General features: G+C 57.1%; 1 protein-coding gene across 1 annotated transcript; it reads left to right on the top strand.

Moving 5' to 3' along the window:
* The first annotated feature begins 42 nt into the window (after window positions 1-42).
* LOC113995759 (Grid2 interacting protein) lies at window positions 43-27,828 on the top strand. Its single transcript, XM_039382354.1, has 22 exons — window positions 43-411; window positions 7,614-7,868; window positions 9,342-9,427; window positions 9,829-9,898; window positions 11,158-11,252; window positions 12,143-12,326; window positions 13,636-14,016; window positions 14,323-14,333; window positions 15,269-15,427; window positions 16,586-16,680; window positions 17,068-17,185; window positions 17,646-17,971; window positions 18,108-18,521; window positions 19,359-19,446; window positions 20,343-20,420; window positions 21,172-21,368; window positions 21,820-21,975; window positions 22,774-22,860; window positions 23,368-23,497; window positions 24,455-24,573; window positions 25,006-25,170; window positions 25,772-27,828. Exons 1-22 carry the CDS (start codon window positions 398-400, stop codon window positions 25,841-25,843), a joined length of 3,300 nt encoding a protein of 1,099 aa, XP_039238288.1. The 5' UTR covers window positions 43-397; the 3' UTR covers window positions 25,844-27,828.
* The last annotated feature ends 93 nt before the right edge of the window (window positions 27,829-27,921 follow it).

Here is a 27,921-nt window from a genome sequence, read left to right as displayed (position 1 = left end):
CCCTGCTGTCCCCTCCCTGGGCTCCCCCCGGGCTTTAACGTGCTCCCTGCAAAGTGCTGCTGCTCAGCATAACCCCAGACCCCCCGACTCAGCACACAGATCCAGCCGGTGCTGCAGACACGTCCTCGAGCTGGGCTTTTCCAGTACTGGATTCTTTTTTTCTTTCTTTCTTTTTATCTCAAATGGATTTCATCCCATTTGCCCAGAATTAAGCTCCTGCAGATTTTAATTTGCTGACATTTTTTCATCTGCTTGGTTGTGGATAGCAGGGATAATGCACGTGCTGCGCCGGGTCCTCCCCGCTCCCATCCCCTGCCCATATGGCTGATGTGTGTAGGCAAAGTGCACAGTTGTAGTTCTGCTCAAGGATGCTGAAATCCGGCTGCCAGGGGGGAAGATGAGCTGCCTCGGGTGAGTAACAAGCGCACCGTTCCTGGGAGCGAGGGCAATGGGTTTAAATCAGGTCCATTCTGGAATCTAGCAGCTCCTGGCACCACAAAAACGAGGGGTGCTGGAAGTTAATTAACTCTTATCATCCGTGTTGGCTCAGAGCTGCTCCGGTCAGGGGCTCTGCCGGGAGAGGGAAGCTCTGATTTGGGTTATTCCATCACCTGCAATGCCAGAGGCTGGGTCTGGCCCTGGGTTTGTCCCCTCTGCTCCCCTCGGCCGTGCCGGGGCTGTGTGTGCCAGGATGTGTGTGATGGGATATGTGTGCCAGGATGTGTGTGCCAGGATGTGTGTGATGGGATATGTGTGCAGGGGCTGTGTGTGCAGGGCCTGTCTGTGCCCCACACCAGCCTGGGGAGGGGAGGGGGTTATTTTGGGCAGGTCGGGGTCCCAGGGGCGTGCATCTCTCAGCGCTGCTCTTATTTCTGAGCTGGTTTCAAAGCAGGGCAGAGCTGCGATTCCAGCAGCACCGGCTCTGCACCCAGTGCTCTGCAGTGCTGGCACAACCACCCCAGGGTTCATCCCCGGGCTCTGGGGGTCAGAGTGACCCTCCAAGCCGAGTGGGACAGTGGGATCCCCCCTCTGGCATCTCCCAGGGCTGCGGTACTTTCCCACCCCGGTGTCCTGGGCACTGTCTCCCGTTGAACAGCATGTTTTCCCAGCAGTACCAGAGATGCACCAGCCTCTGGCAGCACCATTTAGGTTAAAAACATCTGTTTGCAGCAGGATTGGTGGGAAACACAGATCCCCTCCTCCCCACCGACCCACATTGCTGGTGAATAAACCACCGGCAGTGATGGTTACACAGATATTGTCCTGGTAACCTGGATTGGAACAGGGGGATGTGTGTGACATCCAGCCCTCCACCCTGGCCACATCCTTGGGGGATAACTCTGGGGCTGTTTGGACTGTGAAATGTTGTCTTGGATCTCCTGCAAGTCCTGTTGTGCTTCAGTGCTGCAGGGAGGATAGTTGGGGGTAGTTTGTACTTCACTGCTTAGGCTGTGCTCCGTTTGCTTCCCGAGCAGCCCCTGCTCCTGCCCCTTTCTCCTTTAGGAAAGCCAGAGGGTGCCATGATGGGCCAAGGTGAGCAGCCACTTCTGATCCCTGACACAGACGAAATTGCTGCCCATCAGGGGTTCCCTTATTATGGGAGCAATTCCACCGAGTTCCTGTTAATAACACTCCCAATATATTTGTCTCAGCTTGTTTTGCACGGCAATAAAATCACTTGGCGTGTTCCCGTATTAAACTACTCCAACCATCTGTGACCGTGCCTGGGTAAGAAATTTCATTTTAGCCGTCAGGATTTATATATTATGGATTGTGCTGCTTCTCTGCTTGTCACCCCCCCCTCCAGATACCCTCTCCTTCAGGGTTGGAGGGAGCTTCCCGGCTCTCTTGGATGCCGATGCAGCACGTGTGACCCCCCGAGCCCCTGCTGCTGACAGGGACACTGTCCTGCTGTCCACGGCCCCAGCACTCCCACTGAAAAGCCACTGGCAGGACAGTAATGGAGGAAAAGCAGCTCTTGTTTTCTTCCATTTAAAAACAATCCCTAATCTGATAGCCCAGCATATGCTCAACTGCCCAAAAAAAAGGGAATTAGGGCAGCAGGGAACAAAACGTGCTACCAGCGAGACAATTGGGAGTGAGTTCCTTTTTTATTGGTGGAGTTCAAATAGGTCATGACCAAAATGCCTCAGTGCAAAATCTCCTGATAGGAGATTAATTTCCTTTGTCAAATCAAACTCTGGCTGGGATGCAGATGGGATCAGCCTGGCCTGCCTGCACCCTGCTGGAGTCACAACTTTTATTTGGGGAAGTGGTTACTTGGTCCAAGTTTTCCAGTGTCTCGAAGAAAACAGGAAAAGCTGCTTTTGTGCTGCTGCTTCAGGCAGAAAGTCAGGGGGGGGCAGCAGGTGTGGTCTGAAAAATGGGGGTGACACAGGTCCCTGCACCCCAGGGTGCTGGTGTGGGACACAGGGTACACATGGGCTGAAGAGGGCCCTGTGTCTCTCCTGTTGTGTCACAGGGGGTCTGGGGACCTGTCTGTGAGAGTGGGGTGGCCTCGAGCCCCATCTGCACCCACTGACCTGGCCACTGTCCCCGATACCTGCGGGGCGATGCCAGGCAGGGTGGAAGTTGCAGAAAAGGTCTTTCTGGGGTTTCTTTGAAGGTTTGGTGTGTCCCCAGCAGCTGTGGGGCTGCCCATCCCTGCCAGGACAGGGACAAAACCACTGGCTCTTGGTGCACAGTGTGGTTTGGGCACAGAGACACCAGGTTTGAGAGCACTGCAGGGTGCCAGGGCTGACAGGGAGGGGGCACCCCCAGCCAGGCACGGGCTGTGGCACTGCTTCAGGGGGAATCTTCCATCAATTGCTACTGGAGCTGGTGCAGGGATGTGTCACCTCCCCAAAAGGTGTCAGGGGTCTTGGGCTGTCCCCAAGGATGAATTGAGTGGCCAGGAAAGGGCTGTGAGGGGCTCCCAGCCCCAGTGCATGGCCACTGCATCCCACCCTGTCTGCACTCCCCGGCGGAAAAGCACCTTCATTCTTCTTTAATGATAATGACAGTCCCATCTGCAGAACATCTGCAGCCAGATGAGTGATTATGGAGCCTCCCAGCACGGGGATAATGGGATAGCAACCCCCGTGGAAATCACAGCTCCATGCTTGCTGCTGGGCTGGAGCGAGTCCCACTCGTGCAGGAGGGTCTGGAGGCACCACATCCCCCCGGAGCTGTGGGAGCTGTGGGAGCTGCTGGAGCTGGAGGCCAGCACGAGGCTGTGACCCCCCTCCCGTGCATGTGAGGTTTGAGAAGCAGAATTTGAGGTACACAAGCAGAATTCCTGTTCCATGGGTAAAGCCAACAGGCCAAATTTTAGCATTTAACCAGGGCAGAAGGGTTTTTCCAGACCAGTAGCTGACTCCATAGCACAGTTCAGACATAATCCGAGCATAGCTCAGTGTTTTAATCCACCCTGGGACGTGTTTTTCCGCACAACTAACAGAGTCAAGGTCAGGTCTTTGCTAGTTGTTTTGAGGCTAAACCATACATTTTTCATTTTTCCTTCCTTTGCTGCTACCTGGAGATTGTATCTGATGTTGGCAGCTCTGGGAAGCTTCACATCCTCTTCATCAAACACCAGTGCTGCGCTTAAAGATGGCGTTATTTAAATTAGAGATGGGGTTTTATCTTTTATTCCTGCTGCAAAGCACTGCTGTGTTACCCTGGGGGTAAAGGATGCTCCCGGGGGGGGTTTGGGCCCAGGACTCTGGTCCTGATGCTGATCCCGGTGCAGCCCGGCAGCTCCACCTCCACACCCACATCCACACACCCGCCGCCGTTTGCCTTTAAGGTTTCTCACCCCTTACAGCAGCACGTAATTTAAACAGAAGCACTTTAGAAGTCAACTAATTAGCACCAGGGAGGCATCCCCCCGGAGTTCGGCGCCGAGCCGTGCCCTCCTTTCTGTTACGAGATCCTTCCAGCTGGAAATCACAGCGACTGCAGTTTTTAGGGAAAGAGAGAGGGCTGGTGCCTGCGAGCCGGGGCAGAGCTGGGCAGGGAGGGCAGAAGTGGCACTGAGGGCCGGCGGGTACGGACGGAGGCTCTCGGTCGATGGTAAACCTCCACCTGGCACTGCGAGGTGGCGGGAGCCAGGCGAGGGCAGGCAGGGCTGGGCCCAGGTGGGTCGCTGGCGCTCCGGCCCATCTGGCTGCGGTCCCGGCACCGCGGGGGTGCCACGCGCCAGGGCGGCACCGGCTGGCGCGGGTTGGGTTGTTGGATCCGGCCGCGTCGTGGGCGTGAGCCGAGGCTGGGGCTCAGCTGCATGAGGATCTGAAGCATCTCCCTTTTGTTCCCGACGCACCCTGACAAATGGGGAAGGACCGGAGTTTCTCTCGGCATTTTCGGTACGTGTCCCTGCTCCGCTCCCCCGCGTGGGCTCCGTGGCCGGGGGGGTGCTGGGAGAGCCTCGTGCCCCACGGGCATCCCCACGAGGGCTCTGCTCTCCGGGGCTGTGGGGACCCTGCTCTGGCACCGGGGCGGCCCTGCCACCGCCCCGTGCCCACCGTGGTGGTGGCACAGGCTGCTGGGGGGACTCGAGCGAAGCTCAGATGAAAAATTGGGGTGGGGGTGCTGGGGAGCAGCAGGAAGAGCCCATCTGGGCCTGCTTTGTCTCCGTGGCTGTAGGCCAGCCAAGGGGTGGGTGGTGAGGAGGGGGCTTGGGCGTGCTGGGTGTGATGGAGCGAGGCCCGGGGACCTCTCGCTCCCAGCCTGGCTGAGCACGAGCTCTGAGCAAACCTGGGGCATCTTCACCTGCCCCAGCCAGGGCTGGAGCTGACCCTGCTGCCCTCCCAAGGGAACACATCCTGCTCCAGTGAGGCTCAGCCAGGTGAGCTCAGCACCCATCACAGGACACGTGCGTGTGGAAGAGGGGATTCTCCAGAGTGCTGGGCTGGGAAATTGGGGAGCCAGCTCCCAGCAAGGGTGGGCTGCAGGAGTGGGACTGTCTACCTGGGGGTGGGCGGCCAGTGACCCACCCGGGAGCTGGAAAATAGCGAGCGTGACACAGACTGAGATGTGTTTGAACATGTCAAAGGGAGCCCTGAGCAGAGCTGAGCCCTGGGGATGGGCACCGGGCACTGGCAGAGGCTTTTCCAACCCACAGCACTGTGCCACTGGCCTGGCCTGGCTGCTTTGGGGATGGGGTGAAGGTGAAGAAGGCTGGAGCCTCTGGGGCCTCTCCTGGCCTGGAAGATGTCCTGAATCTGTGTGTTGGAGCAGAGTGAATCCTCCCAAGCAGGTGCCAAACCGCTGCAGAGGAGGGCTGGTGCCCTGGGGCTCAGCACACCCTGCACGGGCCAGAGCGGGCAAAGGGCTGCAGTGCCCGGGGATGGGGATGCCTTTCCCATCCCTGCTCCAACGGGAAACAGAGCCAGGGCTGACCTGGAGCACCCCAGGAGGAGGAAGAGGTGCATGAGGTCAGTGCTCTATGGCTCTGCCGCTGCTCCCGGGCTGACCTCCACAAATGGGGTGGGTGCATCCCTGCTCCGTGAATCCCGGTGGGATTTGCTGGAAGAGGGACATCCTAGCTGGGTGCTGCTCCTCCGTGCCATGCCAATGGGCAGAACCAGGTTTATCCCATGGGATAGCAGGATTCTGCAAAGCCCCAGGCACCACCTGCCCTGGGCCGGTGCTGGTGTCAGTGTCAGCGCCGGTGCCAGTGCCAGTGCCAGTGTGTGCTTCAGGGGTGGTATCCTGCTGGAACTGAGGCATCCACTCTAATGACTCCCCACATGCTGTCTTTGATGGGTTCCTTTGATGCACCAGACCTGGGTACACGTTTTGGGTGTTGGCACCCTCTGAATCGCAGGGATCAGGGATCCCCGAGCAGCACAGGGCCATCCAGGTTTTGCAGAAGGGAACTATTTTGCATGTTTAGTGGGATTATTTGTAGTCACTCAGCTGTCTCCTTGCTGAGGCAGCGTTGTTCTTGGAGCACTAAGGCAGTGGATGGTGCAGCTCGTGTCCTCATGCCTGGGTAGGGAGCTGTGCTCCATCCTGGTGCCTGGCAGCCTGGTGGTGAAGCAGAGGTTGGTGTAAAATGGGACAGCTCTGCTGGAATGAGCAGGGCCGATTTAATTTGGCCAATTAAATGGGATTGTGCTCATTTTGCCTGCGAGGAACCCGGACTTCTCCCTGGTGGGCGCCCAGCCTGGGGCAGAGGTGTGGGGGACCCACATCCTCCCCTGCCCCAGGGCTGTGGCCGCCCTGTCCCACAGCTCACATCTGGGTGAACTGTTTGTTAGCACAGTTTCACTCTTTTCTAGTTGCTGCTTAATCACACATGGCCTGGGAATTGCACCAATGTGTTACTTGTTTTAAATTGTTACCAGATGCTCTATGTGAGCATCTGCCAGCCTCGGGTGGCTTATGATCTGTCTTCTCCTCCTGCAGCAGCTCTTGTTTTGAGTTCTGCCTTTTGTTGGGGGGAAATAAAGATGTCCTGGTTCTGGTAGATCTGGGATTTGAAGCCTCCCCTTCCTCCTCCTCTGGCTTCACCCAGGTTTTTGTGTTCCCTTGGTGAAGCTGCCCAAGGGAGCCCTGTGGGATCCCCCCACCAGCCCCAGCCTCTCCAGCCGTGTCCTGCCGGTGCAGCCCCTCGGAGCAGATTCCTCTGGGTCCTCTGACACCAGTTTGGCCCAGTTCTTGCTCCCATGGGAGACATGATCCCCAGGCAGCCAGGAGTGTGCTCACACCCCAGTGAGGCTGTGATAACACAAGGAGCTCGAGGTGAGGAGCGTTAATGAACCCCACGAGATGGTTTTGTCTAACGAGCCACTACAGCTGCGAGATGCAGGGAGGGGTTGCTATAGAAACACTCAGAGATAAGGGCTCCTCCTGAAGCCCCTAAATGTGCAAACAGAGGGTAGGGGTAGGTGAGCAGGTGTCAGCATCTCGCTGTTGTGATGGCAGAAGGCAAAAGAAAAGAAGAAGTGCCTCCTGGTGTTAGGGGGTTTACCCCGGCCAAGGTGGGAGTGGTGCCAACGGGACCCTCTTGCACCCTCCTGGGGTCCTGCTTTGCATCCCCTGTGCACCCCCTGAGCATCCCGGGGGTCCCTGTGGGGGCACAAAGGCCACTTGGCTGCTCCTGCCAGGAGAGGGGAGGTGACCTGAAACAGAGTGAGTTCCCAGTGCTGTCCCTTTGCCTGCAGCATCACCGTACCCACCCCTCCAGCACCAACATCTCCCAAAGGGCACAAGGCTCCTGCCTGACTGTGGAGAGAGCTGGAATGTGGGGATGTGCATGGCAGGGGCCCAGGATAGCAAAGTCCAGAGCTCCCAGCAGAGAGTTTGGGGCAGGAGGTGGCGAGTAACATTGTGGGGGTTCCAGAATGGGCTGGGGAAGAAGCAGGTCTGTAGGAGGGGTCTGACATCACTGCCCCAGTGGAGCTGTGCATGGGATGGGGGAAGAGGTGCAATTGTGTCCCTGGTGTCCCCAGCACCCCTGGTGTTCTCAGCCTTGGCATTTACAACTCTTGAAGGACTGGGGTCAACACGAGGGGTTCTGCTCTTTCCTCTCCGGGCGTGGCTGGACCTGGAGCTCTGTGCCACAGCTGCCACGGCCCCGCTCCTCACTCCCCGTCTCGTTTCCCCAGGATTTTCATCCCCAAGAAGCACCGGCAGCGCTTTGACGAGGTGGTGTCTCAGAGCCTGATCAGCAAACTGTGCCGCTCCAAGAGCGAGCAGCACAGCAACCGCCTGCGCCGCAGCCGCAGCGAGGACCACCAGGAGCGGCTGCTCGTGTCCACCCGCGCCAGCTCCGTGCCCCGCAGCCACGAGGAGCTCAGCAAGAGCCTGCGCAAGAGCACCTCGCTCGTCACCAGCAGTGTGGCCTCGGGGGCTGCCCGCAGGTAACACCTCTCCTGGGTGCCCCCCCGGGGTCGTGGCAGCACCGCCTGCTTCGGTGCGGAGGGCAGCAGGGGGAGGGATGCCAGGGAAAGGGAGGGGCACGAGGAAAAGGGACGTGTTCCCTGTGAAACCCTCCTGGGATCGGGATGAACAAACGCCCCTCCCTCTCAAAGTCTGGGCAGGTTTGTGCCCCGCCCTGGCTCTGGGACAGCTTTGGGTCCCCTCAGCGTTGCAAGGCTGGCTGGGATGAGCTGAGGTGGCACTAGCAGGCTGAGAGGAGGTGTTGGCTTCTTGCTGGGTGGGCTGCAGGGTGCCCAGCTGTGCCAGCAGGTTCCAGGGTGCCCAGCTGTGCCAGTGGGGTGCAGGGTACCCGAGCAGAGAGCAGGCTGACAGGAGGGTGTAGCCAGGTGGGGGTCAGCCTGTTTTCCCAGATAACGAGTGACAGGATGAGAAGAAATGGTCTCAAGTTGCTAGGGGAGGTTTAGATTGGATATTAGGGAAAACTTCTTCACAGAAAGGATTGGCAACCCCTGGCACAGGCTGCCCAGGGCAGTGGTGGAGTCCCCATCACTGGAAGTGTTCAGAAACCATGTGGATGTGGCACTAGAGGACATGGGTTAGTGGTGAATGTGGTGGGGGTGCTGGTTGATGGTTGCATTTGATAATCTTAAAGGTCTTTTCAAACCTTAACAATTCCATGATTCTGTGAGTCTATGGCTGGTCCTGCCCTGCCCCAGCAAGTGTCTGGGTGTGAGGCCGTGGGAGGAAGGACGGACAATCCCTGGAGCACAGGGATTAACCCACTTCCCGTGCCCATATGGCCAGACCTCAGCAGCCTTGGAGGGTGCAGAGCCCTGGCTGTGGCTCCTGCTCTGATCCAGCTCCATCTCACCAACAAGAGAGCAGGATCTGGGCAATCCAGGGTGTCTGGCTCCAGCTTGCCTTCCTGCCAGGATAATTTCCATGTGACTTGTCCAAAACCCATTTCCAGCACAGTCTCCCTCCCTGCCAGCACAGGATCTTGCTGGTAATGCTGCCTTCCCCCAGCTCCCTGCAGGAACAACTCCCTGCTCCAATCAGCCTCCCAGCAGGGAGATTTCCCAGTGCTCCTTCCAAAATTTCCTAGAGGAATTTAATTCCTCTCACATCAGCCTATGAGACCTTTGCTCCCTAAACCACATTGTCCCCCTAATTCTGTGTAATAAAGAATCACAGACTGGAGATATCTATACCTCTCTCTCTCTATATATATATATATGTATGTCCTTTAAATATATATATATTTAGCCCACATTCCACTTTAAAACAACGTTTGAAAGACTTTGGTATCAAAGGGACCTTGTGGGGATACTGGGAATGTTGGGGACTTGAGCACTCAGGAGACACCTGGGCTAACAGGGTTGTGGAGGGGCTGGGGAAGGAAACAAGGGCCAAATCTTGGACTCTCATGTCCCATTTGCTTTTTTGTCCTGCAGAACCGTGCGAGTTTATAAAGGCAACAGGAGCTTTGGCTTCACACTCCGTGGCCATGCCCCAGTGTGGATCGAGTCTGTTCTGCCAGGTAAGAACAGTTCCAGCCACGAGATTCAAAATCACTTATTGATCCCGGCTCTGAACTTGAAATGTGAAGTGCTGTTTGCTAGAAAAGAGCAAAAAGGACTTTTCCAAGGCTCCGTGATGGAGTTTTCCCAGTGGAATAATGAGCATCTTTGATACAATTTAGTTTGGCTTCATCCACTCCTCGTTTTGAAAAGTGGAAAGTGTGTGTTCAGTGAATGTCCTGACGTGACACCAGTGTTCCCAGTGCAGGCTGGGTGCTGGCACCCAGCTGGGTGAAGGGTCCCAGGACACCCAGCAGCAGTGGGTGCCCTGCCTGGGGTGTCCTGGGCATGGGTGGGGAGCTGGGACCCCCTCCCAAGCAGGTGCCACCAGCTGAAGCCCCTCCTGTCCCTGTGTGTTTAGGGAGCCCGGCAGAGAAGGCTGCTCTCAAAGCTGGAGACAGGATCCTGTTCCTCAACGGTCTGGACATGAGGTGAGAGCTCTGCAGGCCCCCTGTGTGAGGGGCTGGGCTGGCAGGGGCTGAGCACACGTGTGGGGTCACTCCTGTGCCCCAGAAATGAGAGCTGCTGGGCCTGGAGAGGTGTCTGCTCTGGTGCACGAGGGGTTTTGCCCCGTGGGGACATTTCCTTTAATATTCTTTTACCAAATCTTGCTCTAAGAGTAGCATTTCTCTCCATCCCTGCTCCTCCTCTGATTTCTCTGTGCAAATAACGATGTATAATGCAGGACAGTCTATATAACTGGGGTCCTGACTGCAGCCCAACCCTAGACCCCAATTTGAGCCTCTCTGAGTTAATCTGTATGTGTTAAACACCTGCTTTAGAAAGCAGCAGAGCACCATTCAGCTCATGAATCACTCCCAGGATGGGATCATAAGCTTAAAGCCACATGGGAATCACATTTTCACCCAGAAGTTTATTCTTCTGTATATTATTTGTGCACCAAAGCAATGGAACCAGAGGGGCCCTCACCAGCTCAGGGCAGCAGCCCCTGTGTCCTTGATTGGTCTTTCTACACAAAAACCAAGAGCAAAGGGTTAGAGGAGGCTATAGGATAAGAGAGAGTGATGAATATTTAAAGGTTAAACATCTGATGCTGCTTCTGTCAGGGCTCAGGTTCTCATGTTTCAGCTGATCCAGCAAACTGTTGGCTGATGCAGCATTGCCAGAAAATAGAGGAGATGAGTTGAGGGTTGTCCTCTGAGCCTGTTTTGGCAGTCATTGTCCCAGCCCAGCCCATACCCTTCTCCAAGGGCAGACCAAGATTTTTTTGCCTACAAAATTACACTTTATATTCACCTTGCATTTTCTTATCGTGTGGAATTAGGACAGGCAAGGAGAGACCCGCAGCACTGTGTCACTTAAAGGAAAATTCATTTTCTGGGTCTGGGTGTAGCTGAACACTGGCTTCATGTGCCATGAGCTCCACAGGAGTCCCTGTGGTTATTCCTCGGGGCAGGTAGAGCGAGGAGACCACTCCTGGGGCACGATCCAGGCTCTCTCTCTCTCGAAAGCTCCTTCCTGTGCAGCTCAGGTAAAAGCAAGCAAAGACTGAGAGAAACAGGGGAATCACAGCAGGTCCCAAACATGGCTCTGAGCAGCACAAGGAGGCTTTTCCAAGAGAAATGAAGGCAGCTGCAAGCTCCTTCTCCCTGCTGCTCTCCTGGGAGTGCTGCCCACAGTGCTGCCCACGGGGACAGGCGGCACTGACCCGGCTCTGCTGTGCCCGCAGGAACTGCTCCCACGACAAGGTGGTGTCGATGCTGCAGGGCAGTGGGGCAATGCCCACCTTGGTGGTGGAGGAGGGGATCGTCAACATCTCCAATGGTAAGAGTGGGGAGGAGGGTCTGGAGCGGCAGAAAGCCCACAGCAGCTCCTCAGCTCCCGGTGCAGGAGGGAATTGCTGAGCATCTCCACAGGCTCAGCAGGTTTCAGGTGCTGCCTGGGGGATGCTCCTCTCCCCAGGGCACACAGCCCTTGCTTTCTGGGATCAGGCTGGATCTCAGGCTTGGCTGCTCTCCAGGAGGGCTCATCCTGCTGTGTGATTGTCCTTAGTGTCCCCTGCCAATGTCCTCTCTGTGCAGTCTGTGCCGTGTACTTGGCCGCAGTAACCCAACCCTGTGCATCCATGGTGGCTGCGCAATCCCATGGCTGTGGATGGGCTGTGCTCTGCAGGATAATTATCCTGCTGCTGGGATCAATAATTTACTCGCTGCTGGTGAGGAGTCAGCAGGAGCTGAGGGTGTCTGGGCAGTGGGGTGCTGTCAGCAGGACCCCAGCCCAGGGCACAGCGCGGGCGCTGCTGCGGTTCCAGAGCCGTGTGGAGGCAGAAGGGTCACTGTGTTGTTGGGGTGCTGCTCCACAATGCAGAGACCCAGGAATTAGGGACTGGCTCTTCCCTCTGGAGCAGCAGTGGACTACCCTTAGTCCCACATTAGGAGCCTTGGGATGCCAACTTGTTTGCATGTGTGCCAGAAACAAAACCCAGCAGCCCCCTGCTTCATATAACCACAGAATCCCAGAATGGTTTGGATTGGAAGGGACCTTAAGGATAATCTCATTCCACCTCACTGCCATGGGCAGGGACACCTTCCACTAGACCAGCTTGCTCCAAACCCAATCCAATCTGACCTCCTTCAGAGTACAGAGCCAGTGGCACTCAAACTGCTCCACTGCCCTCAAAAGAAACCAAGAAAAGATGGAATTTTTTTTTGCAGACTCTGACTCTCCTGAGTCCCCGAGCAGCTCCTCCTCCCTCACCTCCCTGCAGTGGGTTGCAGAGATTCTCCCCTCTAGCATCAAGATTCAAGGAAGGACCTTCACGCAGCAGCTGGAGCACCTGCTGACCCCGCCCGAGCGTTACACCATCTGCAAGGCGCTGGAAGGCTTCTTCCAACACCGGTAACTCCATGGCAGCTCCACTCCTCCCGTGCTGGTGCCCGGCCCGTGGCAGTGCCCGGCCAGAGCTGGTGTCAGCAGAGGCAGAGCTGGCTGGGGGTCAGTCACAGTGAGCTCTGCTGTCCCCAGCTGGGTGTTCCCTGGTGTGTATCCGCAGGGCACGAGCCCGCCTCTGTCCAGTGTCCCACCTGAGGGCAGGGCAGATCCTTCAGCTTTTCAGGTTAATTCTGTCACCCCAATCCCTTGGTCCCCCCAGTGCAGGCTCTCTTGCTGTCCAGCTGTCCCTGACAGCCACAGATCCTGTTCCACCTCTTTCAGTAAATCTCTCCACGTTCATCTTTGTCTTCTCACTCTTCTCAGCATCTCAGCTGCAGCATTCCCTTGGTGGCAGCACGGGAATGGCTGTGGCTGCAGAGCCCTTGTCCTGCCATGGAGCACATGCCCCCTGTCCTGCTGCAGGGATTCAAACTGATCCCCTGGCACACTCTGGATTTCAACAGTGACCTTGTTTCCTGCCCTTGCTTGGTCTTCCAGCAGTGTTTTACTGAGGCCTGTCACAAAATCATGGAATGATTTGGATTGGAGGGGATTTTAAAGGGCTTCCAGTCTCACCTCCTGCCATGGGCAGGGACACCTCCCACTAGCCCAGGTTGCTCCAAGCCCCGTCCAACCTGGTCTTGGACACTTGCAGGGATGGGGCAGCCACAGCTTCTCTGGGCAATCTGTGCCAGGGCTTCCCCACCCTCACAGGGGAGGAATTTCTTCCTGTTGTAGGCTGTTCTATCCTCCTCCCTGGATCAGGTGCTCAGCCCTGCTATTCCCAACAGCCCTTTCCCCATCTTTACACACCACAGAGCCAAAATGAGATGAAAATCTTCAGCCATGGGAGGCTGCCAGCCCAGCCACCCTCCCTGGTGCATTTGCCCCTCAGCCTGCTTACCTGCTGCTCACCAAAATTCAGGTCTTTCCAAGGTTTCTCTCTGCTTTCTGGTGCTTCCTCACCCTTCCTACTCAGAGGATAATGGAATTGCCTAGGCTGGAAAAGTCCTCTGAGACCATCGAGTCCAACCATTCCCCCAGCACTGCCACGGCCACCACTAACCCATGTCCCCAGGTGCCACATCCACAGGGTTTTTAACCCCTGCACCTGTGCTGTGAAACCGTCGGTTCGTGCTGGAGGCTCCAAGGTGATCCCGCAGCCCAGAGCCCGGTGCAGGCGGGCTGGGAGGTGCCGGAGCCCCGGGAAGTGGCGTGGTGGGACCATGCCCTGGGGATGCACTCCCTGCCCAGCCCTCTCTCTCCCGTTCTGCAGGAATATTGACACTCTCATTGTGGATGTGTACCCGGTGCTGGACACACCGGCCAAGCAAGTCATCTGGCAGTTTATCTACCAGCTGCTGACGTACGAGGAGCAGGAGCACTGCCAGCAAAAGATTGACAGGTTTCTTGGGTACAAGTCCTTGGCAGGTGAGAGGAAAGTCCCTGTGCTCCGAGATGGACACGCCGTGTCCCCCCATGTCCCGTTGCACTGGGAGCCGTGTGGTGTTGGAATGAAACTCTGCACTGAGAGGAGGGATGGCACCTCAGAGGGTGACTCTGGGAGCAAAGGCTTTTGGAAGCTGCTCAGGTCGTTAGAGGTGAGGAAGTCCAGGAAGGGAGTATCTGGTTTAAGGGCAGTGTTCAGAGCAGAGAGGTAAAGTAAGTGGTGGCACAATGTCCCTGGGGATGTTCCCAGCAGTCACACAGGCATCCGTGGTTGGAGGAGGTGAGGAGTGAGGTGCTGCTCTCCCAAAAAGACATGGAGGGCAGTTGGTGATCCCCCTTCTCCCTGGTCCTCCTGTCCCCTCACCATCACCTGGTTCTGTGGCAGCACAAACCTGGCAGCAGTTTGTTTGCTGAGGGCAAATTTGTAGTGAAATGTCTAATCTGTGCATTTGGGCCCTTAATTGCTTCCAAATTCTTCTACTCTCAGCTGTTTACATTGATGTGTTCATTTTAGACTCAGTGAAGGTAAAAGAGATGTTGCTTGAAGAGAGACTTTTGGAGGAACACAGTTATTTTAGCAGTAAACACCTCCAAGTCCTGGTGCAATCCTGCCTGTTGTGCATGGAACCCTGTGCTCCTGCACCCTGGGTTTGCACTCTCAGACACCTCTGCTTTGTGTGTGCAAAATCATGGCTCAGCCTGCATGAGGGGCTGTAGATTCCCAAGGATTTATTAGTGTATAAACGAAGAAGTTTGGAGCTGTATTTCAGGAATACAGACCGGGTATCCACGGCCAGGGGAGGAGGGAAGCACAGGAGTAAGTCTCTCTGTACCAAACTGTTTCAGGCTGGAATTGTTCCCAATTCCAGGCTGGTCCCTGGCCCCTCCCAGTTTCTCAGGTGAACAGGGCAGTCTCTGACCATGAGAAGTTCTGGTTGTTCTGGTCCATTCTGTGTGTCTGTGCATGGAAGTGCACTGCCAGAGATCTCTGAATTTGGGCTGGTCCTTCTCCCGGGCTCCCAAACTCCGGCGATCTCTGGTGTCTGTGCCAGGCTGTCCAAGCCCTGCTCTGTCGGGTCCCTCGGAGATGCTCCTGTCCCTCCATCCTGCTGCAAGCCTGAGCCTCCCCGAGCTGCCACCCTGAACTGCACGTGGACAAGGCACACAGAGCGTGCGGCAGCATTCCAGTGCTGGCCCCGCTTCCCTCTTGTTCCGTGAGGACAGGAAGGAGTTTGCTGGGACCAGCTGGAGTTTTGTGCGCCCCATGAGCTGGTCGATGCCAATCCTGCTAGAAAAAGTGGTTGGATGTCCCATCTCTGGGCATCCATCCCTGCCCTGTGCTGGCAGGAGCATCTGGAACCTGCTCAGCTCCCCAGGGATGGTGTAGGATGGAGGGAGTGGGTACCAGGAGATAGCAGCCCCCGGTCCCATGGGCCTGGGGGGCCCTGTGCTGTGGTGAGAGGGACAGGGGAGCTGTGGGGTCTGGCCCTGCCTTACAGAGGTGTCTCCTGCTGCAGCCGAGGCAGAGGTGGAGGATCGGTTCCGCAGCTCCATCCGAGGGGCCTCCCTGTGCCGGGGCAGCCTCCGGACCCCCCGCCCCGAGGAAGGGGGGGCAGCAGGTGGGTGATGGGGGTGTGGGGAGGAGGGGGCTGGGACGGGGGGATTGTGCCTAGAGTGTCCTTCTGCTCTGCCCCAAGCCAAAAGCCTGAACTATTCCTAAGCTTGAACGGTGGGAAAAGATGGAGGAAAGGATTGAGGTCAGAGTAGAGCCAGCACTGAGGCTTTGACTGGAAATCCATGCTTTCAGAAACAGTTAGAATCATGGAATCATAGAATAATTAAGGTTGGAAAAGAGCTCCAAGATTATCAAGTCCAACCTTTGACCAATCACCACCTTGCCAGCTAGAGCAGAGCTCTGAGCACCACGTCCAGTCATTTCCTGAACACCTCCAGGGACAGCAATTCCACATTGAAATAAGCTGAAATAATCAATTGAATAAGATGGGGCTTGGTCTGAGGCTGAACATTGTTTCCAGTCCCTTCCATTGCTTGGATGTGAACTTGTCCTGCTGGTCTGAGCCCTCCCTTCTGGGGGACACAGTTTAAAGCTTCCCTGTGAACATTCTCAGACCCCATCAAATTCACAGGGAAAACAGCATTTGTGAAATCCCTGTGAGGAATAAGATCATGGCTCAGGGCCGCTTTGAGACTCTTGATGAACCACATTCAGGGCACAAACCCTCCCTCCCTTCAGAGGACACGGCATCCTGCCTATCCCCCATCCCTCTTGGCTGATGGCAAAGGGCCCTTGGTCTGTGCTCACAGCTTCTGACCACGACCTCCCCACCACGACCTCCCCATGACCTCCCTGCCAGGACCTCCCGGCCATGTGGTGTTCCTCAGCTGTCAGGGGGGTCTGAGACATTTCCCGGGGGAGATATTCCAACCTGAGGAGCCTTTCTGGTGGAGATTAGAGCTCAGAGAGCGTCTGACAGCTGTGTGTGCTGGAGGGAAGCTGCTTGGCTGGGCAGATGTTCACCAGCTGTGGGGAGCAGCCCTGTCCTCAGCTGCCCTGAGGGAAGGGCAGAGCAGGCTGGAACTGCAGTGCTGACCTTGGGCCCACCCGCGCCGGTCCCTCGGGACCCCCAGAGGCGGCAGCTGGGGCAGGGAGGTCACTCCGGGTCCCAGTAGGAGACAGGGGGACTTCGATAGGCCAGGGCCATGGGGAGGGGGGGGCACAGGCAGAGGAGTGACTGGTTTGCCTCTTCCTTCCCCAGGCAGTGACACCGTGGAGGTCCCAGTTCGCCTGATCCCTGGAGAGAGACAGGCTGGTGACGGCACATCCCTCCCGGAGACACCCAACCCCAAAATGGTGTGATGGGGGGGGGAACCTGGGGAGAGCTTTGCTGGTGTGTTGGGACCATTGCATCCATGGGGAGGGCCAGCAGTTCGATTCCACTACTGTTAACACAGGAAAGCAGGAAAAAGGGAATGGGGAAGGATGTGGGTAAATACCTGCTGTTGGCTGACAGTGTCCCTGCCTTGGAGCCCATCTCTGAGGTCACTTCCCTGGGCAATTAGTCACCTTTAATGAGGCTGGTGTCTGCCTGGGCTGGGGTGAACCCCCCATTGAAAGAGTAAGAGAGGGGGACTGGTGAGTCCATGGGGGCTGTCCTGTCCTCAGGACACTGCAGGTCTCTGGGGGTCCACAAGCCCTGTCTCGATTCAGGCACGGCAGCAGCTCTCTGCCCTTTCCCAGATGTCGGCTGTGTACGCAGAGCTGGAGAACCGCCTGATCGGCGGCTTTGCCGGCAAGGTGGGAAACGCCGCCCTGCACAGGACATCGCCCCCCGCCCCCGAGCGGGCACCGGCCGCAGGTACCTCCGGCTGCCCACGGCGGGACAGGGGAGCCTGGGGAGGTGATGGTGGGTGCTGCTGTCCAGGCATGTGGAGGAGAAGACAACTCTTGGCACCTCTCGGTGCCCTTTCCTAATGGAGCAGTGACAGTGCCACGTGTAAGCGCAGTGACGGCTCCTGCAGAGCTGCAGCTGCGGGAGGGCAGCGGGGTGGGTGGGGTGGTGAATCCTGTGGGATTCCGGAGTGCTGCCGTGCAGCGCAGGGCACTGCCTGCGGAGGTTCCCTCTCCCTCTCCCTCTCCCTCTCCCTCTCCCTCTCCCTCTCCCTCTCCCTCTCCCTCTCCCTCTCCCTCTCCCTCTCTCCCTCTCTCCCTCTCTCCCTCTCCCTCCTTCTCCCCACATTCCGTCGGGGCAGGGGCTCGTTGCACCCGGGGGCTGCAGGGCCGCCGTGCAGGACCCTCGGCAGCGCTCTGTCCCGCAGGAGCTCGCCGGCCGGGCATGGGGCTGTCGTGGCCGAGCGAGCCGCTGGGCTCCCAGCAGTGCTACTACCGCCTGCACAGCAGCGTGGCCTCCCCGTGCAGCACCGAGTCCAACCCCTACGTGAGCCTCGACAGCAGCCCGGCCCCGTCCCCCAAGCACCGCCACTACTCGCTCAGCCCTCTGTCGCGACGGAAGAAGCTCTTCACCTTCTCCAGGCCCCCCCGCAGCCGCGACACGGATCGGTTCCTGGACGCCCTCAGTGAGCAGCTGGGACACCGCGTCACCATCGTGGATGATTTCCTCACTCCCGAGAATGACTACGAGGAGGTGAGCGCGGCACGGGGCGTGGGCTTTGATTGTGCAGCTTCTGGGGACGCGTCCTGGGGCTCTGCGGGTGGCAGAACACCCCGCGGGCCGGGTGGATGGAGGATGAGGTGCCACCTCTCCTCTCTCCCTCGCCCAGATGAGTTTCCAGGATGACCAGGGCAGCTATGTCACCAACGACGTCAGCAGCAGCGAGTACATCAGCAGCAGCGACGAGGGCAGCTCCCTGACCTACTCCACGCTCTCGGACCACATCCCCCCCCCGCCGCTCAGCCCCCCGCCGCCGCCGCCCCCCCTGCAGTTCCACGACCCCCAGACCGTCCCCACCAAGGCGGAGGCCGCGAAGGCCAGCGCGTCACCCGCCCCCAAATCCCTCGTCAGCCACCTGCACCCCATCCCGCCCCCGCCGCCCCCCCCGCCGCCCCCCCCGGTGCCCTGTGCCCCCCCCCTGCACCGGGGGCTGCTGCACCGCCGCAGCGAGTCCAACCACATGAGCGTCAAGAGGCTGCGCTGGGAGCAGGTGGAGAACTCGGAAGGGACCATCTGGGGACAGGTACGGCCCGGGGGCGGGGCGGGGGCGGGGGTCCCAACCGTGCTCTGGGGTTGGTTACCTGTGCCGGGCTGTGCGGGCCTTCTTTTCATCCTTTGAATTGTTTGGACCCCGAACTGCCGGGCTGGGCAGAGGCCCTGGAAAGGCTGCAGTGTCCTAGGGAGCACGTGCTGTCCTGCCCTCGGGGGCTGACAGAGTCAGGAGCTGCCTTCAGAGGGGTTCTGCAGCTGTGGGAGGTTTTATCAGTGGGAAACAATGAAGATGGTTGGAGCAGAGTGATGGGAGAGTACTGGAAGGGGGAAGCAGAGATGAAGGATGAGACAAAACGTGACAATCCTTTGGCACTGTGGACTTGAAGTGGTGCAGAACTGGCCTCGCTGGGCTTTACCTCCCAACCTGTGTCTCTCCTGATGTTCAGCACATGCTGTGTTTTCCGTGCCCTGAGCAGCGAGGGGGAAGCTGTGGGATCATCTTCCAGTCCCACAGGCACTTGAAATCTTGCAGATCCCTCTCTCTGTCACTCCAGAGAGAAAGATGCTTTTCCCAGTGCTTTTTATTTTTTAGGTAAAAAATTCCTGAAGTTTCTGGAATTCTCATTTTATCCATCAGTGCCCAAGTAGCAGTGAAGGCAGAGATGCTCTGCAGGATTTCAGCTGTCAGGAGTCAATCTGCATGGCAGTGACCAAGTCTTCAGTCACAGGACAATGCCAGCACCCTGTCCTGGTTTTTTCTGGGGACACAGAGCTTGGTCTGGAGGACAGGGAACGGGCCCAGCACAGGCAGGCACTGTCAGGCTGTTGCCTGTGCCAGCACAGCTCCTGACTCTTCCTCCTCCTGCAGCTTGGGGAAGACTCGGATTATGACAAGCTGAGTGATATGGTCAAATACCTCGACCTGGAGCTGCACTTTGGGACACAGAAGCCCACAAGTAAGTACCTGAGCCCCAAAATAGGTCCTGGTACCAGCCAGAGACCAGGGAGTTGGGGGGAGCTGGGAGGAACTTGGGCTTGATGGGCAGCAAGGCAATGCCTTGTCTGTGACATCATACATGGCATGAATTTGTTCATACTCAGGATTTTGTGACTGGTGGCACAGTGGATCATTAAGAAAGAGATGGTTTCATTCTCTCTCTTAATTGTCTTTGCTGCCATGACCTGTTTTCTCTCCACATTTCATTGGGCAGTGAAACTCGGCTGCAGGGTTTCACCAACTGCAGCTCCGTTTGAAAAAGCTGAAAAAGCCATGAAATCATCAGCAGCACTTTTCTTTTTACACACATAATCTGTTGATTTCCCCCAAAAGCTGTGATGGGCACTGGAGCTCCCTGCCTGTCAGCCCCCCATTGCTCTGGCACTGGGGTCCCCTGAAGCCCCACCAACTGGGGTATCCCACCCACCAGAGTTTCTGGGTGCCACAAACCCAGAGAGGGAGTCCAGGCTGGAGGTGCAGAGTGGTGGTGGCTGGGGTAACATTCCAGTGGGGTGTCTGAGCCCTCCTGCAAGGGACACTGTGCCCAGCTGCCAGTGGAGGTGGGATAAAATGGGATTCTTTTCAGGGAACACCTTTCTGGAGATGTTTCTGGGCAGTCTGGGATTTTCTGCTTGTTTCACCTCTTGTTTTACCTTTTTCAGCTCCAACTGAGTCCTCCATTGAGGAGATCTTTGAATCACAGAATTCAAGGATTCCGGAGCCACTGCTGTGTGCAAAGCATCAGTTCTCCTCTCTTTCATTCATGGTTTCATTGCTTTCAGGACAGTTTTCTTCCCGCTGGAGCTGGCTGAGCCTGTCCTTACCCATGATTAAATCTTTCAGTTTCTCTTCCAGAGCCAACTCTCTTGCCTGAAAACTTTAAAAAGAAAGACGTGGTTGAAATTTTGTCCCACAAAAAGGCCTACAACACATGTAAGTAAACTCCAGAGGGAAGGTACCCCCAAAACAGGCCAGGTGGGACCAGGGATGTAGAGAACTGGAAAGGTAAAGGGAAGGTGGCTACATGAGCACAGTCCCATGGGCACAATTCCATGGGCACAATCCCATGGACATGATCCCATGAGCACAATCCCAGAAGCACAGCTTGGCTGGGATGGACTTTTCCTGCAGCCCAGAGCCCCTCCAGACTGGGTTCAGCACCATTAAGGGGAAGAAGTCGCCTTTATGGGAAAGGCTGGAGATGGGATGTGACTCACTGGCTGGGGAGGGAGGGGGCAGAGCCTGCATGGCCCCCTGGGGTGAAGTGGGGCAGTGCTGCTTCTCCAGGATGTGCTTCTGGTAGGAAGGAGGGTGAGAGTGCTGGGTGGGACCTACAAGACTCCAATTCCCGGATCCCCTGATTCCCTGGCTGTGGGGAAGGTGGGAGTGGGGGTTGTTTCCAGTGCAGCCCACCCTGACTGTGTGGGTGATGCAGTGCCCTGGAGGGGCCTGCAGGACCAGAGTGGCTCTTAAGGTCCCCTTGCAGCCTCTGCAGGGCTGTGGCAGCAGAAAGCCCTTCTTGTCCCAGTGGGCACATGGAGAAGGCCACCACCCTCACAGGGTGGAGGGACTGAGTTCACCTCCTGTCCCAGTCCTGCCAGGCGGTCTGTCCCCAGCACAGCCAGCCCGGGGCAGGGGTCCCGCGCTCCTCCCCTCCCCAGTGACGTGCCTCCCTTGCCCCCAGCCATCCTGATAGCCCACCTCAAGCTGTCGCACATCGAGCTGCGCCAGATCCTCATGACGATGGAGACGGACCGGCTGGAGCCCTCCCACATCAAGCAGCTGCTGCTCTACGCGCCGGACGGGGAGGAGGTGCAGCGCTTCCAGAGCTACAAGGAGAACCCCGGCAAACTGAGCGAGCCCGACCAGTTTGTGCTGCAGGTACCTGCGGGCAGGGACGTGCTGCGGGAGCGGGGGGGCTGCGTGTGCCGTGTCCCCTGTCAGCAGGACACCGGGCACGGGGGGGGGGACGGGAGGGGCTGGTGGCACTGGTCACTGTGACCGCGGGGCAGAGGTGCTCGGGGTGATGCCTGAGGGGTCTGGCAGCTCCCGTGGGGACTGGTTTGGAACTGAAGAGTTACCCCCACGTTTGCTCCCTGGTGAGAGTGACTTTGCCCAGCTCTGATTTACTTTCTATTGCCAAAGTCACTCGTGGATGTGGGTGTGAAACTCCCTGTCCCGTGGCAGCAAACTGGCCCAGCTGCTCCACGTGTCACCTGTGCCAAGCAAGTGCATCCTGCTTCCATGTACAGGGCAACATGCCAAGAAAAGCATCGTGTAGGAGGGATTGTGGCTAATGGGGACGGTCCCTTTCTGCTCCTTTTGCTCCCAGATGCTGTCAGTACCCGAGTACAAGATCCGCCTGCGCAGCCTGCACTTCAAGACCACCCTGCAGGAGAAGACAGAGGAGATCAAAGCCAGCTACGAGTGCATCTGCAAGGCCTCCCTAGAGCTGAAAAGCAGCAAGAAGCTGGCAAAAATCCTGGAGGTCAGAGCAGTCCTTCCTTCCTGAAACAGTCACCATGGGCCCTCAGCACCCCACAGGAGCATCCCTGGGCAGCTGCAGGGCAGCTCCAGCCTTGGGCCCCTCCAGGACCAACTGGGCCAGGGTCCATCCCTGGTGTTGGCTTGTGGGGGTCCTGGCCTCAGGAGGATGTGGGGGGGCGGATCACTGATGGCCACACACCCACCTCCAGCACAGGGAGGGCTGCAGGAGCCGGAAACGTGCCAGACAGGGCCACAGCAGAGCCCACTGAGGCTGTCCTGGGCTGTCTTGGGGCTTGAGGATATTTTGGGTCTGTCCCAGCAGTCGCTGTGTGTGTCCCCACACTTGGGCAACACTTCAGGCAGGTCCCTGGGGATGGCCAGGGCTTGTGCCAGCCCTGCTGTGGTGTGGGCAGGGTCCCCACAGGTGATTTTGGCATCCTGGGACAGGCTGTGCCTGGCAGAGAGAGAACATATCCCACTGTAGTTCGTCCTTGACCCTCCTGAGACGAGCTGCCCCAAATTACTGTCATTAAGTAATTCATTTGGTTTTGCCTTTAAAAAAAGCAGGTGGGATAAATGAGGTCACCATGTGACCAAATGCATTTCCAGAGGAGAGATGAATCTCCTTAGTGGCTCCTGGCCAGTAACTCCCCAACAATTCCTTAAATCCTTGGGGGGCAGTGGCTGTCTGCACATTAATGGGTGGTGAACAGGAATTCAGAGCCCCAGGAGCTGAGAAATGCGATGATAGAGGTGCAGGAGGTCACCAGCCCCTCATTCCCTGGTTTTCTCTTTGCAGTTCGTGCTGGCAATGGGAAACTACCTGAACAACGGGCAGCCCAAGACCAGCAAAACAACAGGCTTTAAAATCAACTTCCTCACCGAGGTGAGGCAGGGCAGGCTCCTCCTGGGCAGGAGGCACTGCCACTGGGAGCTCTGAGTGCCCCGTGCAGCAAACCTGCCCTAAAAGACCCCTGAGTGCAGCGGCTGCCAGAGGGGGGACGGGGGAGGTGGTTGGATTGACCCATAGGGGTGACTTCAGAGAGACCCTAATGGGGCTTTGGTGCTTTGGTGTGTTGGGGAATCCAACCTCAGGCTGGCCAGAGCCCACAGCTGTGGGGTGGGAGAAGGAGGTTTTCATCCCACGTGGGTTCTGGTGGGAATCCTGAGGGATGGGGGACAGGGGGCAGCCCTGCCCTGTAGGAGGGAGCATCTCCACGCTGCTGTGTGAACATTAAATGTGCCATTTAACCATTAACCACGTGACATGGCTGGGCACTGCCGTGCATGTGAGCGGGGTGAGCCGGGACCCCAAGGGAGGGACACCCCGAGTGTGTGGGGAGACCCACCCCCTGTGCAGGGGCACCTCCTCACTGCTTCTGCTTTGCTGCAGCTGAACACGACCAAGACTGTTGATGGGAAATCCACCTTCCTGCACATTCTTGCCAAATCCCTTAGCCAACACTTCCCAGAGCTCCTGGGCTTTGCCAAGGATCTTCCGACAGTGCCGCTCGCTGCCAAAGGTAAAGGAAGAGAAGCACCTGCAAGCCCCGTGTCCCCTTGCACTGCCTTCGGGGTTTGGTTTGGGTCTGGGGTCAGCCATGAGCTGCACAGCGTTGGCATGAGCAGGATGGGAGCCAAAACAAGTGAGGAATAGCCCTGAGTGAGAAGACAGGGTAGGGACCTGCTTCATGGAAAGGGCTGTCCAGCCCTGGCACAGCTGCCCAGGGCAGTGGTGGAGTCCCCATCCCTGGGGGGATTTAAAAGCTGTGTAGATGTGGCACTTGGGGACATGGGTTAGTGATGGCCTTGGCAGTGCTGGGGGAACAGTTGGACTGGATGATCTTAGAGGGATTTTCCAAACTAAATGATTCCACAATTCTCTGAATTTAAATAATGCTGTGAATCTCTGCAAAGCACAAGCTGCATTCCTGTTGCACACCATTCCCTGCTGTTTGTGAGCAATTCCCTTGGGAATTAGTGCTACAGTGGATAAATAAAGGAGCAAGTTCAGGCCTGGAACAGGACACTTCCACTTGAGGAAGGTCTGTACCTGTAGCTTTCCCAGCTGGAGTTTGTATCTGGCTAACTGTTAAATGACACTGCTGTCACTGGAGGCTCCCAGCTCCTACCACTGTATCACCCTTTGTCCTGTGTCCCCCTGTCCCCTCCCAAGTCCCTGTGTGTCCATCACTGCCCTCGTGCTGGTGAGTCCCACATGCTCCTCGTCCTTGGCATGGCCCAGGATCCTTTTAACATTCTTAGTATCCCTTGGTCTGAGCACCAACAGCTGCTGGCAATGTGCTGATCCCATCAGGACAGTCTGGTTGTGCCTGGACAGCACGGACAGGTTGTGCAGAGCCCTGCAGACACACAGCCCGACCCCCTGACCGACAGCCCACGCTCATTGTCTGTGCTCTGCCATGGGAATCAACCCAACCCGTGCCCCCAACACTGCTGACTCCTGTCTTCCCCTGCAGTGAACCAGAGGACACTGACAGCCGACCTGAAGGACCTGCACACCACGGTCAGTGACATCCAGCTGGCCTGTCACAACATGCCAGCCACCGCGGAGGACAGATTCGCCATTGTCATGACTGTATCCTTCTGTCAGAGGGGCAGGTCACCAGGGTGGCTCAGTGCCCTCCAGTGAAACCATTCTGTTGTCTTTGTGGCTCCTTGGGAAGCAGCCGGGCTGTGTCTGGCACCGTCTCAGTACTTGTGGAAAACTCCCTCATTCTCAGCCGGCGAGGAAACAGATTCTGTGGTGCCCACCGGCTCAGCTGCCCCTCTGTGGCACAGCCCCAGTGCCAGGGAACGTGCCACGGTGCCAGGGAACGTGCTGGGTTGTCTGTCCCTCAGAGAAGCACCGTCAGGGACAGCTGAGCTGCAGCACCTCCACACGTGTGTGTGCAGCAGGTCCATCCTGACACCTGAGCTGGAACCCAGCCACTGATAAGAGATTGATAAGTGATTCTGATCCATACCAGACCCACGGAATGGCTGTTTGTCCTTAAGCCAATTCCCTCAGTCCTTCCTGGAGAGTGCCCAGCCTGCCATGCGGTCTCTGGACGACCTGCAGCACAAGGCCATGGAAGAGTTCAGCAAGGTGTTGTCCTTTTTTGGGGAAGACTCGAAAATGACAACTTCTGAAGCTTTCTTTGGCATCTTTGCAGAATTCATGAGCAAGTTTGAGGTGAGCCGAACCTTTCGAAGTCAGCCAGAGGTCCCCTGTGAAGTGTCAGTGAGGTGTTTTACTTGGGTGTGAGTGGTGGGAATGAGATGGGGTTTTGTGAGCATCTATACCCAAGTGTCTGCAAGGGTAATTTTTATAACACTGATAAAGTGCAATTTTTCTGACATCCAAGTTGGCTGGCAGGGGTGGGAGGCTGAGGGAGGGCTGGTGGTCCAAGCACCAGCCCCAGGCAGGGTAATGAAGTTGATCATAGCATCCCAGAACAGTTTGAAACAGACCTTAAAGCCCATCCAGTGCCACCCCCTGCCATGGGCAGGGACACCTTCCACTAGCCCAGGTTGCTCCAAGCCCCGTCCAACCTGGCCTTGGACACTTCCAGGGATGAGGCAGCCACAGCTTCTCTGGGCAGCCTGAGTGCCCTGAAACCTCCTCCCTGCCCACAGCAGCCGCCCATGCCCCACACAGTCCCTCTCTCTCTCCACAGCCCGTGCCCCACACTCACCCTCTCCCTCTCTCCCCACAGCCCGTGCCCCACACTCACCCTCTCCCTCTCTCTCCACAGCCTGTGCCCCACACTCACCCTCTCCCTCTCTCCCCACAGCGGGCTCTCAGTGACGTGCAGGCGGGCGAGAGCCAGCGCAGCCCCAGGATGACCTCTCCCCTCGCCTGGTGAGGGGCCTGTGGTGACCTGAGCTGCCACAGTTCATTGCCAACAAAGTGCAATTTGCTCCTGTCGAGTTTGGTTGTAAATACGCTGCTGCCACCTGCTCCCACCCAGCAGAGCCACGGGCGGAGGGGCCGGGGCAGGTGGGCACTGAGCAGGCACTGCTGGTGACAGTGGGTGGTGTGAGGGTGAGGCACGGGGACACGAAGGCAAACACTGCACTGGGCTTGATGACAGCTTTTCTAGCACCCTCCATCTCCAGTGGATTCCTGAGTCAAGGATTTCAGACCCATCTGGTGGAACTCCACTCGCTCGAGTTTCCAGAAGAAGAGAACTTCCCCACGTCCCCCTGGCCATGGCCCAGCACGGGGGGCTCTGCCCAGGCAGGCACCACTCGCCCCGCCAGCCTTGGGGCCGGGGTTAAAGCCCAGCCACAGAGTCCCTGGGAAGCCAGAGCACGTCAGGCAGGGGAGGGGGTGTGGGGGATGAGGAGAAGGGATGCCACCAGTGCCTGCTCCCCCAGGACCCTGAGTAACAATACTGCTGAGCTGCTCTCCAGTCCCTCCCCAATCCTGTCTGCCCTGGAGCAGAGCATGTGGGGCAGGAGCTCCACCTGAACAGACTGTAACAGTGGAACAGACATCACTGGAGGTGGTCTGCAGGCTTTAATTCCCTGCCATTGCCAGCCAGTGGCAATGGAAAGCAATAGGACCTTGCAGAACCCTTCTAACGTGTCCATGTGGTCCCAAGTACGGATCTACCTACCCAGCTTCATCCCGCCCATCAGCTTTGCTTAAAGCTGTGCCAGAGGCTGATGGATCTTGAAAGCTTCTCAAGAGTTTAACACATCAGCACAAGGCTTATGGAACTCGCCAGCAGCCAGAAATCCCTGAGCATTTTGGTGCCTCCTTGGAAAGCAGAGAACCCCTGGTAGCCTGAAAATGAGTGGGAGTCCTCTGCAGCCCCGAGTGCCTCTCCAAGGCACAGCAGAGACAACAGGAAATGCACCCCCTGCCCTCCTCCAGTCACTTCCAAGAGCTGGAGTCCTGAGTCCCTTTACTGTTCATGGTGACCATCCCAGGGAACTCCAGAGGTGTGCATGTCCATCCTCCAGTGTCCATGTCCTTCTCTCAAGGTGCATGTGTGTCTTTCACTGAGTCTGGCTGTCACTGAATTCCCATGTGGGATGGAAGGGGAGCAGCACCCCATGGCCAGTGCGTGCCCCTGAGGGCGACAGGGTGCCCCGAGAGCTGCTGGCAGCAGACCCCAGTGCGCTGCTGCTGTGAGACATCCCTCTGTGCAAAACGCATCCGTTGCCTTCCAAGCCTGTCCCGCTCCCACATCCCCCCCATGGCAGTGCCCCAGCAAACCACGGTGTAGGGACCCCCCTCCCCATTGCCAGAGCAAGGGCTCGTCCTGCAGCTCCGCTCAAGGACACGACCACCAACCGGTGCATTATTTCTGGGAGACCTTACGACCATCAGATCTCCAGGTTTTGGTATTTTTTTAAACCCTGCTGTAGAAAGTGAAGTATATTTTCACAAGTGTTCTCCGTTTATACAGCTTTAAGTGCCAGGTAGTGTGTAGCCTTGTGTTCCCAGAGGTCCAGACCTGTCCCTGCCCCGATGGAGGTGACAAGGCCACGCTCCCTCTGCTCCATTTTCCCTCTTGGATGTTGCACACTGCATTCCATTGATTTTTTCTTTTCTTTTCTTTTCTTTTTTTTTTTTTTAAATACATTCATTGTTTAAACCACCGGAGGTTCTTTGAAGCTGTCATGACAGTAACTGCTGTACATAGATTTTGCTACATGTTGTAACTTTCCGAGATAGTTAGAACTCCAACCCCTTTGGTATTTTTATGTGATATTTTCAAAGAACCAGAACTTCTGGTTATATGATTTGATAATGGGACTCTGTATATTCACAATTCAGTCTCAACCCAACGCCTATGTGCTACTCCCAAAATAAAGCTACTGCCTTCTGCCTCCTGACTTTATGGGCCTCTGTCTTCTGTCCAAAATTGCTGCCGTGATGGTGTGAGGAATTCTGCATCTGGCACTTGTGCAACTGCACTCGTTAATGTTG

The sequence above is a fragment of the Pipra filicauda genome, unplaced genomic scaffold (assembly GCF_003945595.2).
Source record: "Pipra filicauda isolate LSUMZ 115617 unplaced genomic scaffold, ASM394559v2 scaffold266_size1643727_pilon, whole genome shotgun sequence".
NCBI lineage: Eukaryota > Metazoa > Chordata > Aves > Passeriformes > Pipridae > Pipra > Pipra filicauda.
The sequence above is the reverse complement of the archived record's forward strand: the minus strand, read 5'-3'. Positions and strand labels throughout refer to the sequence as shown.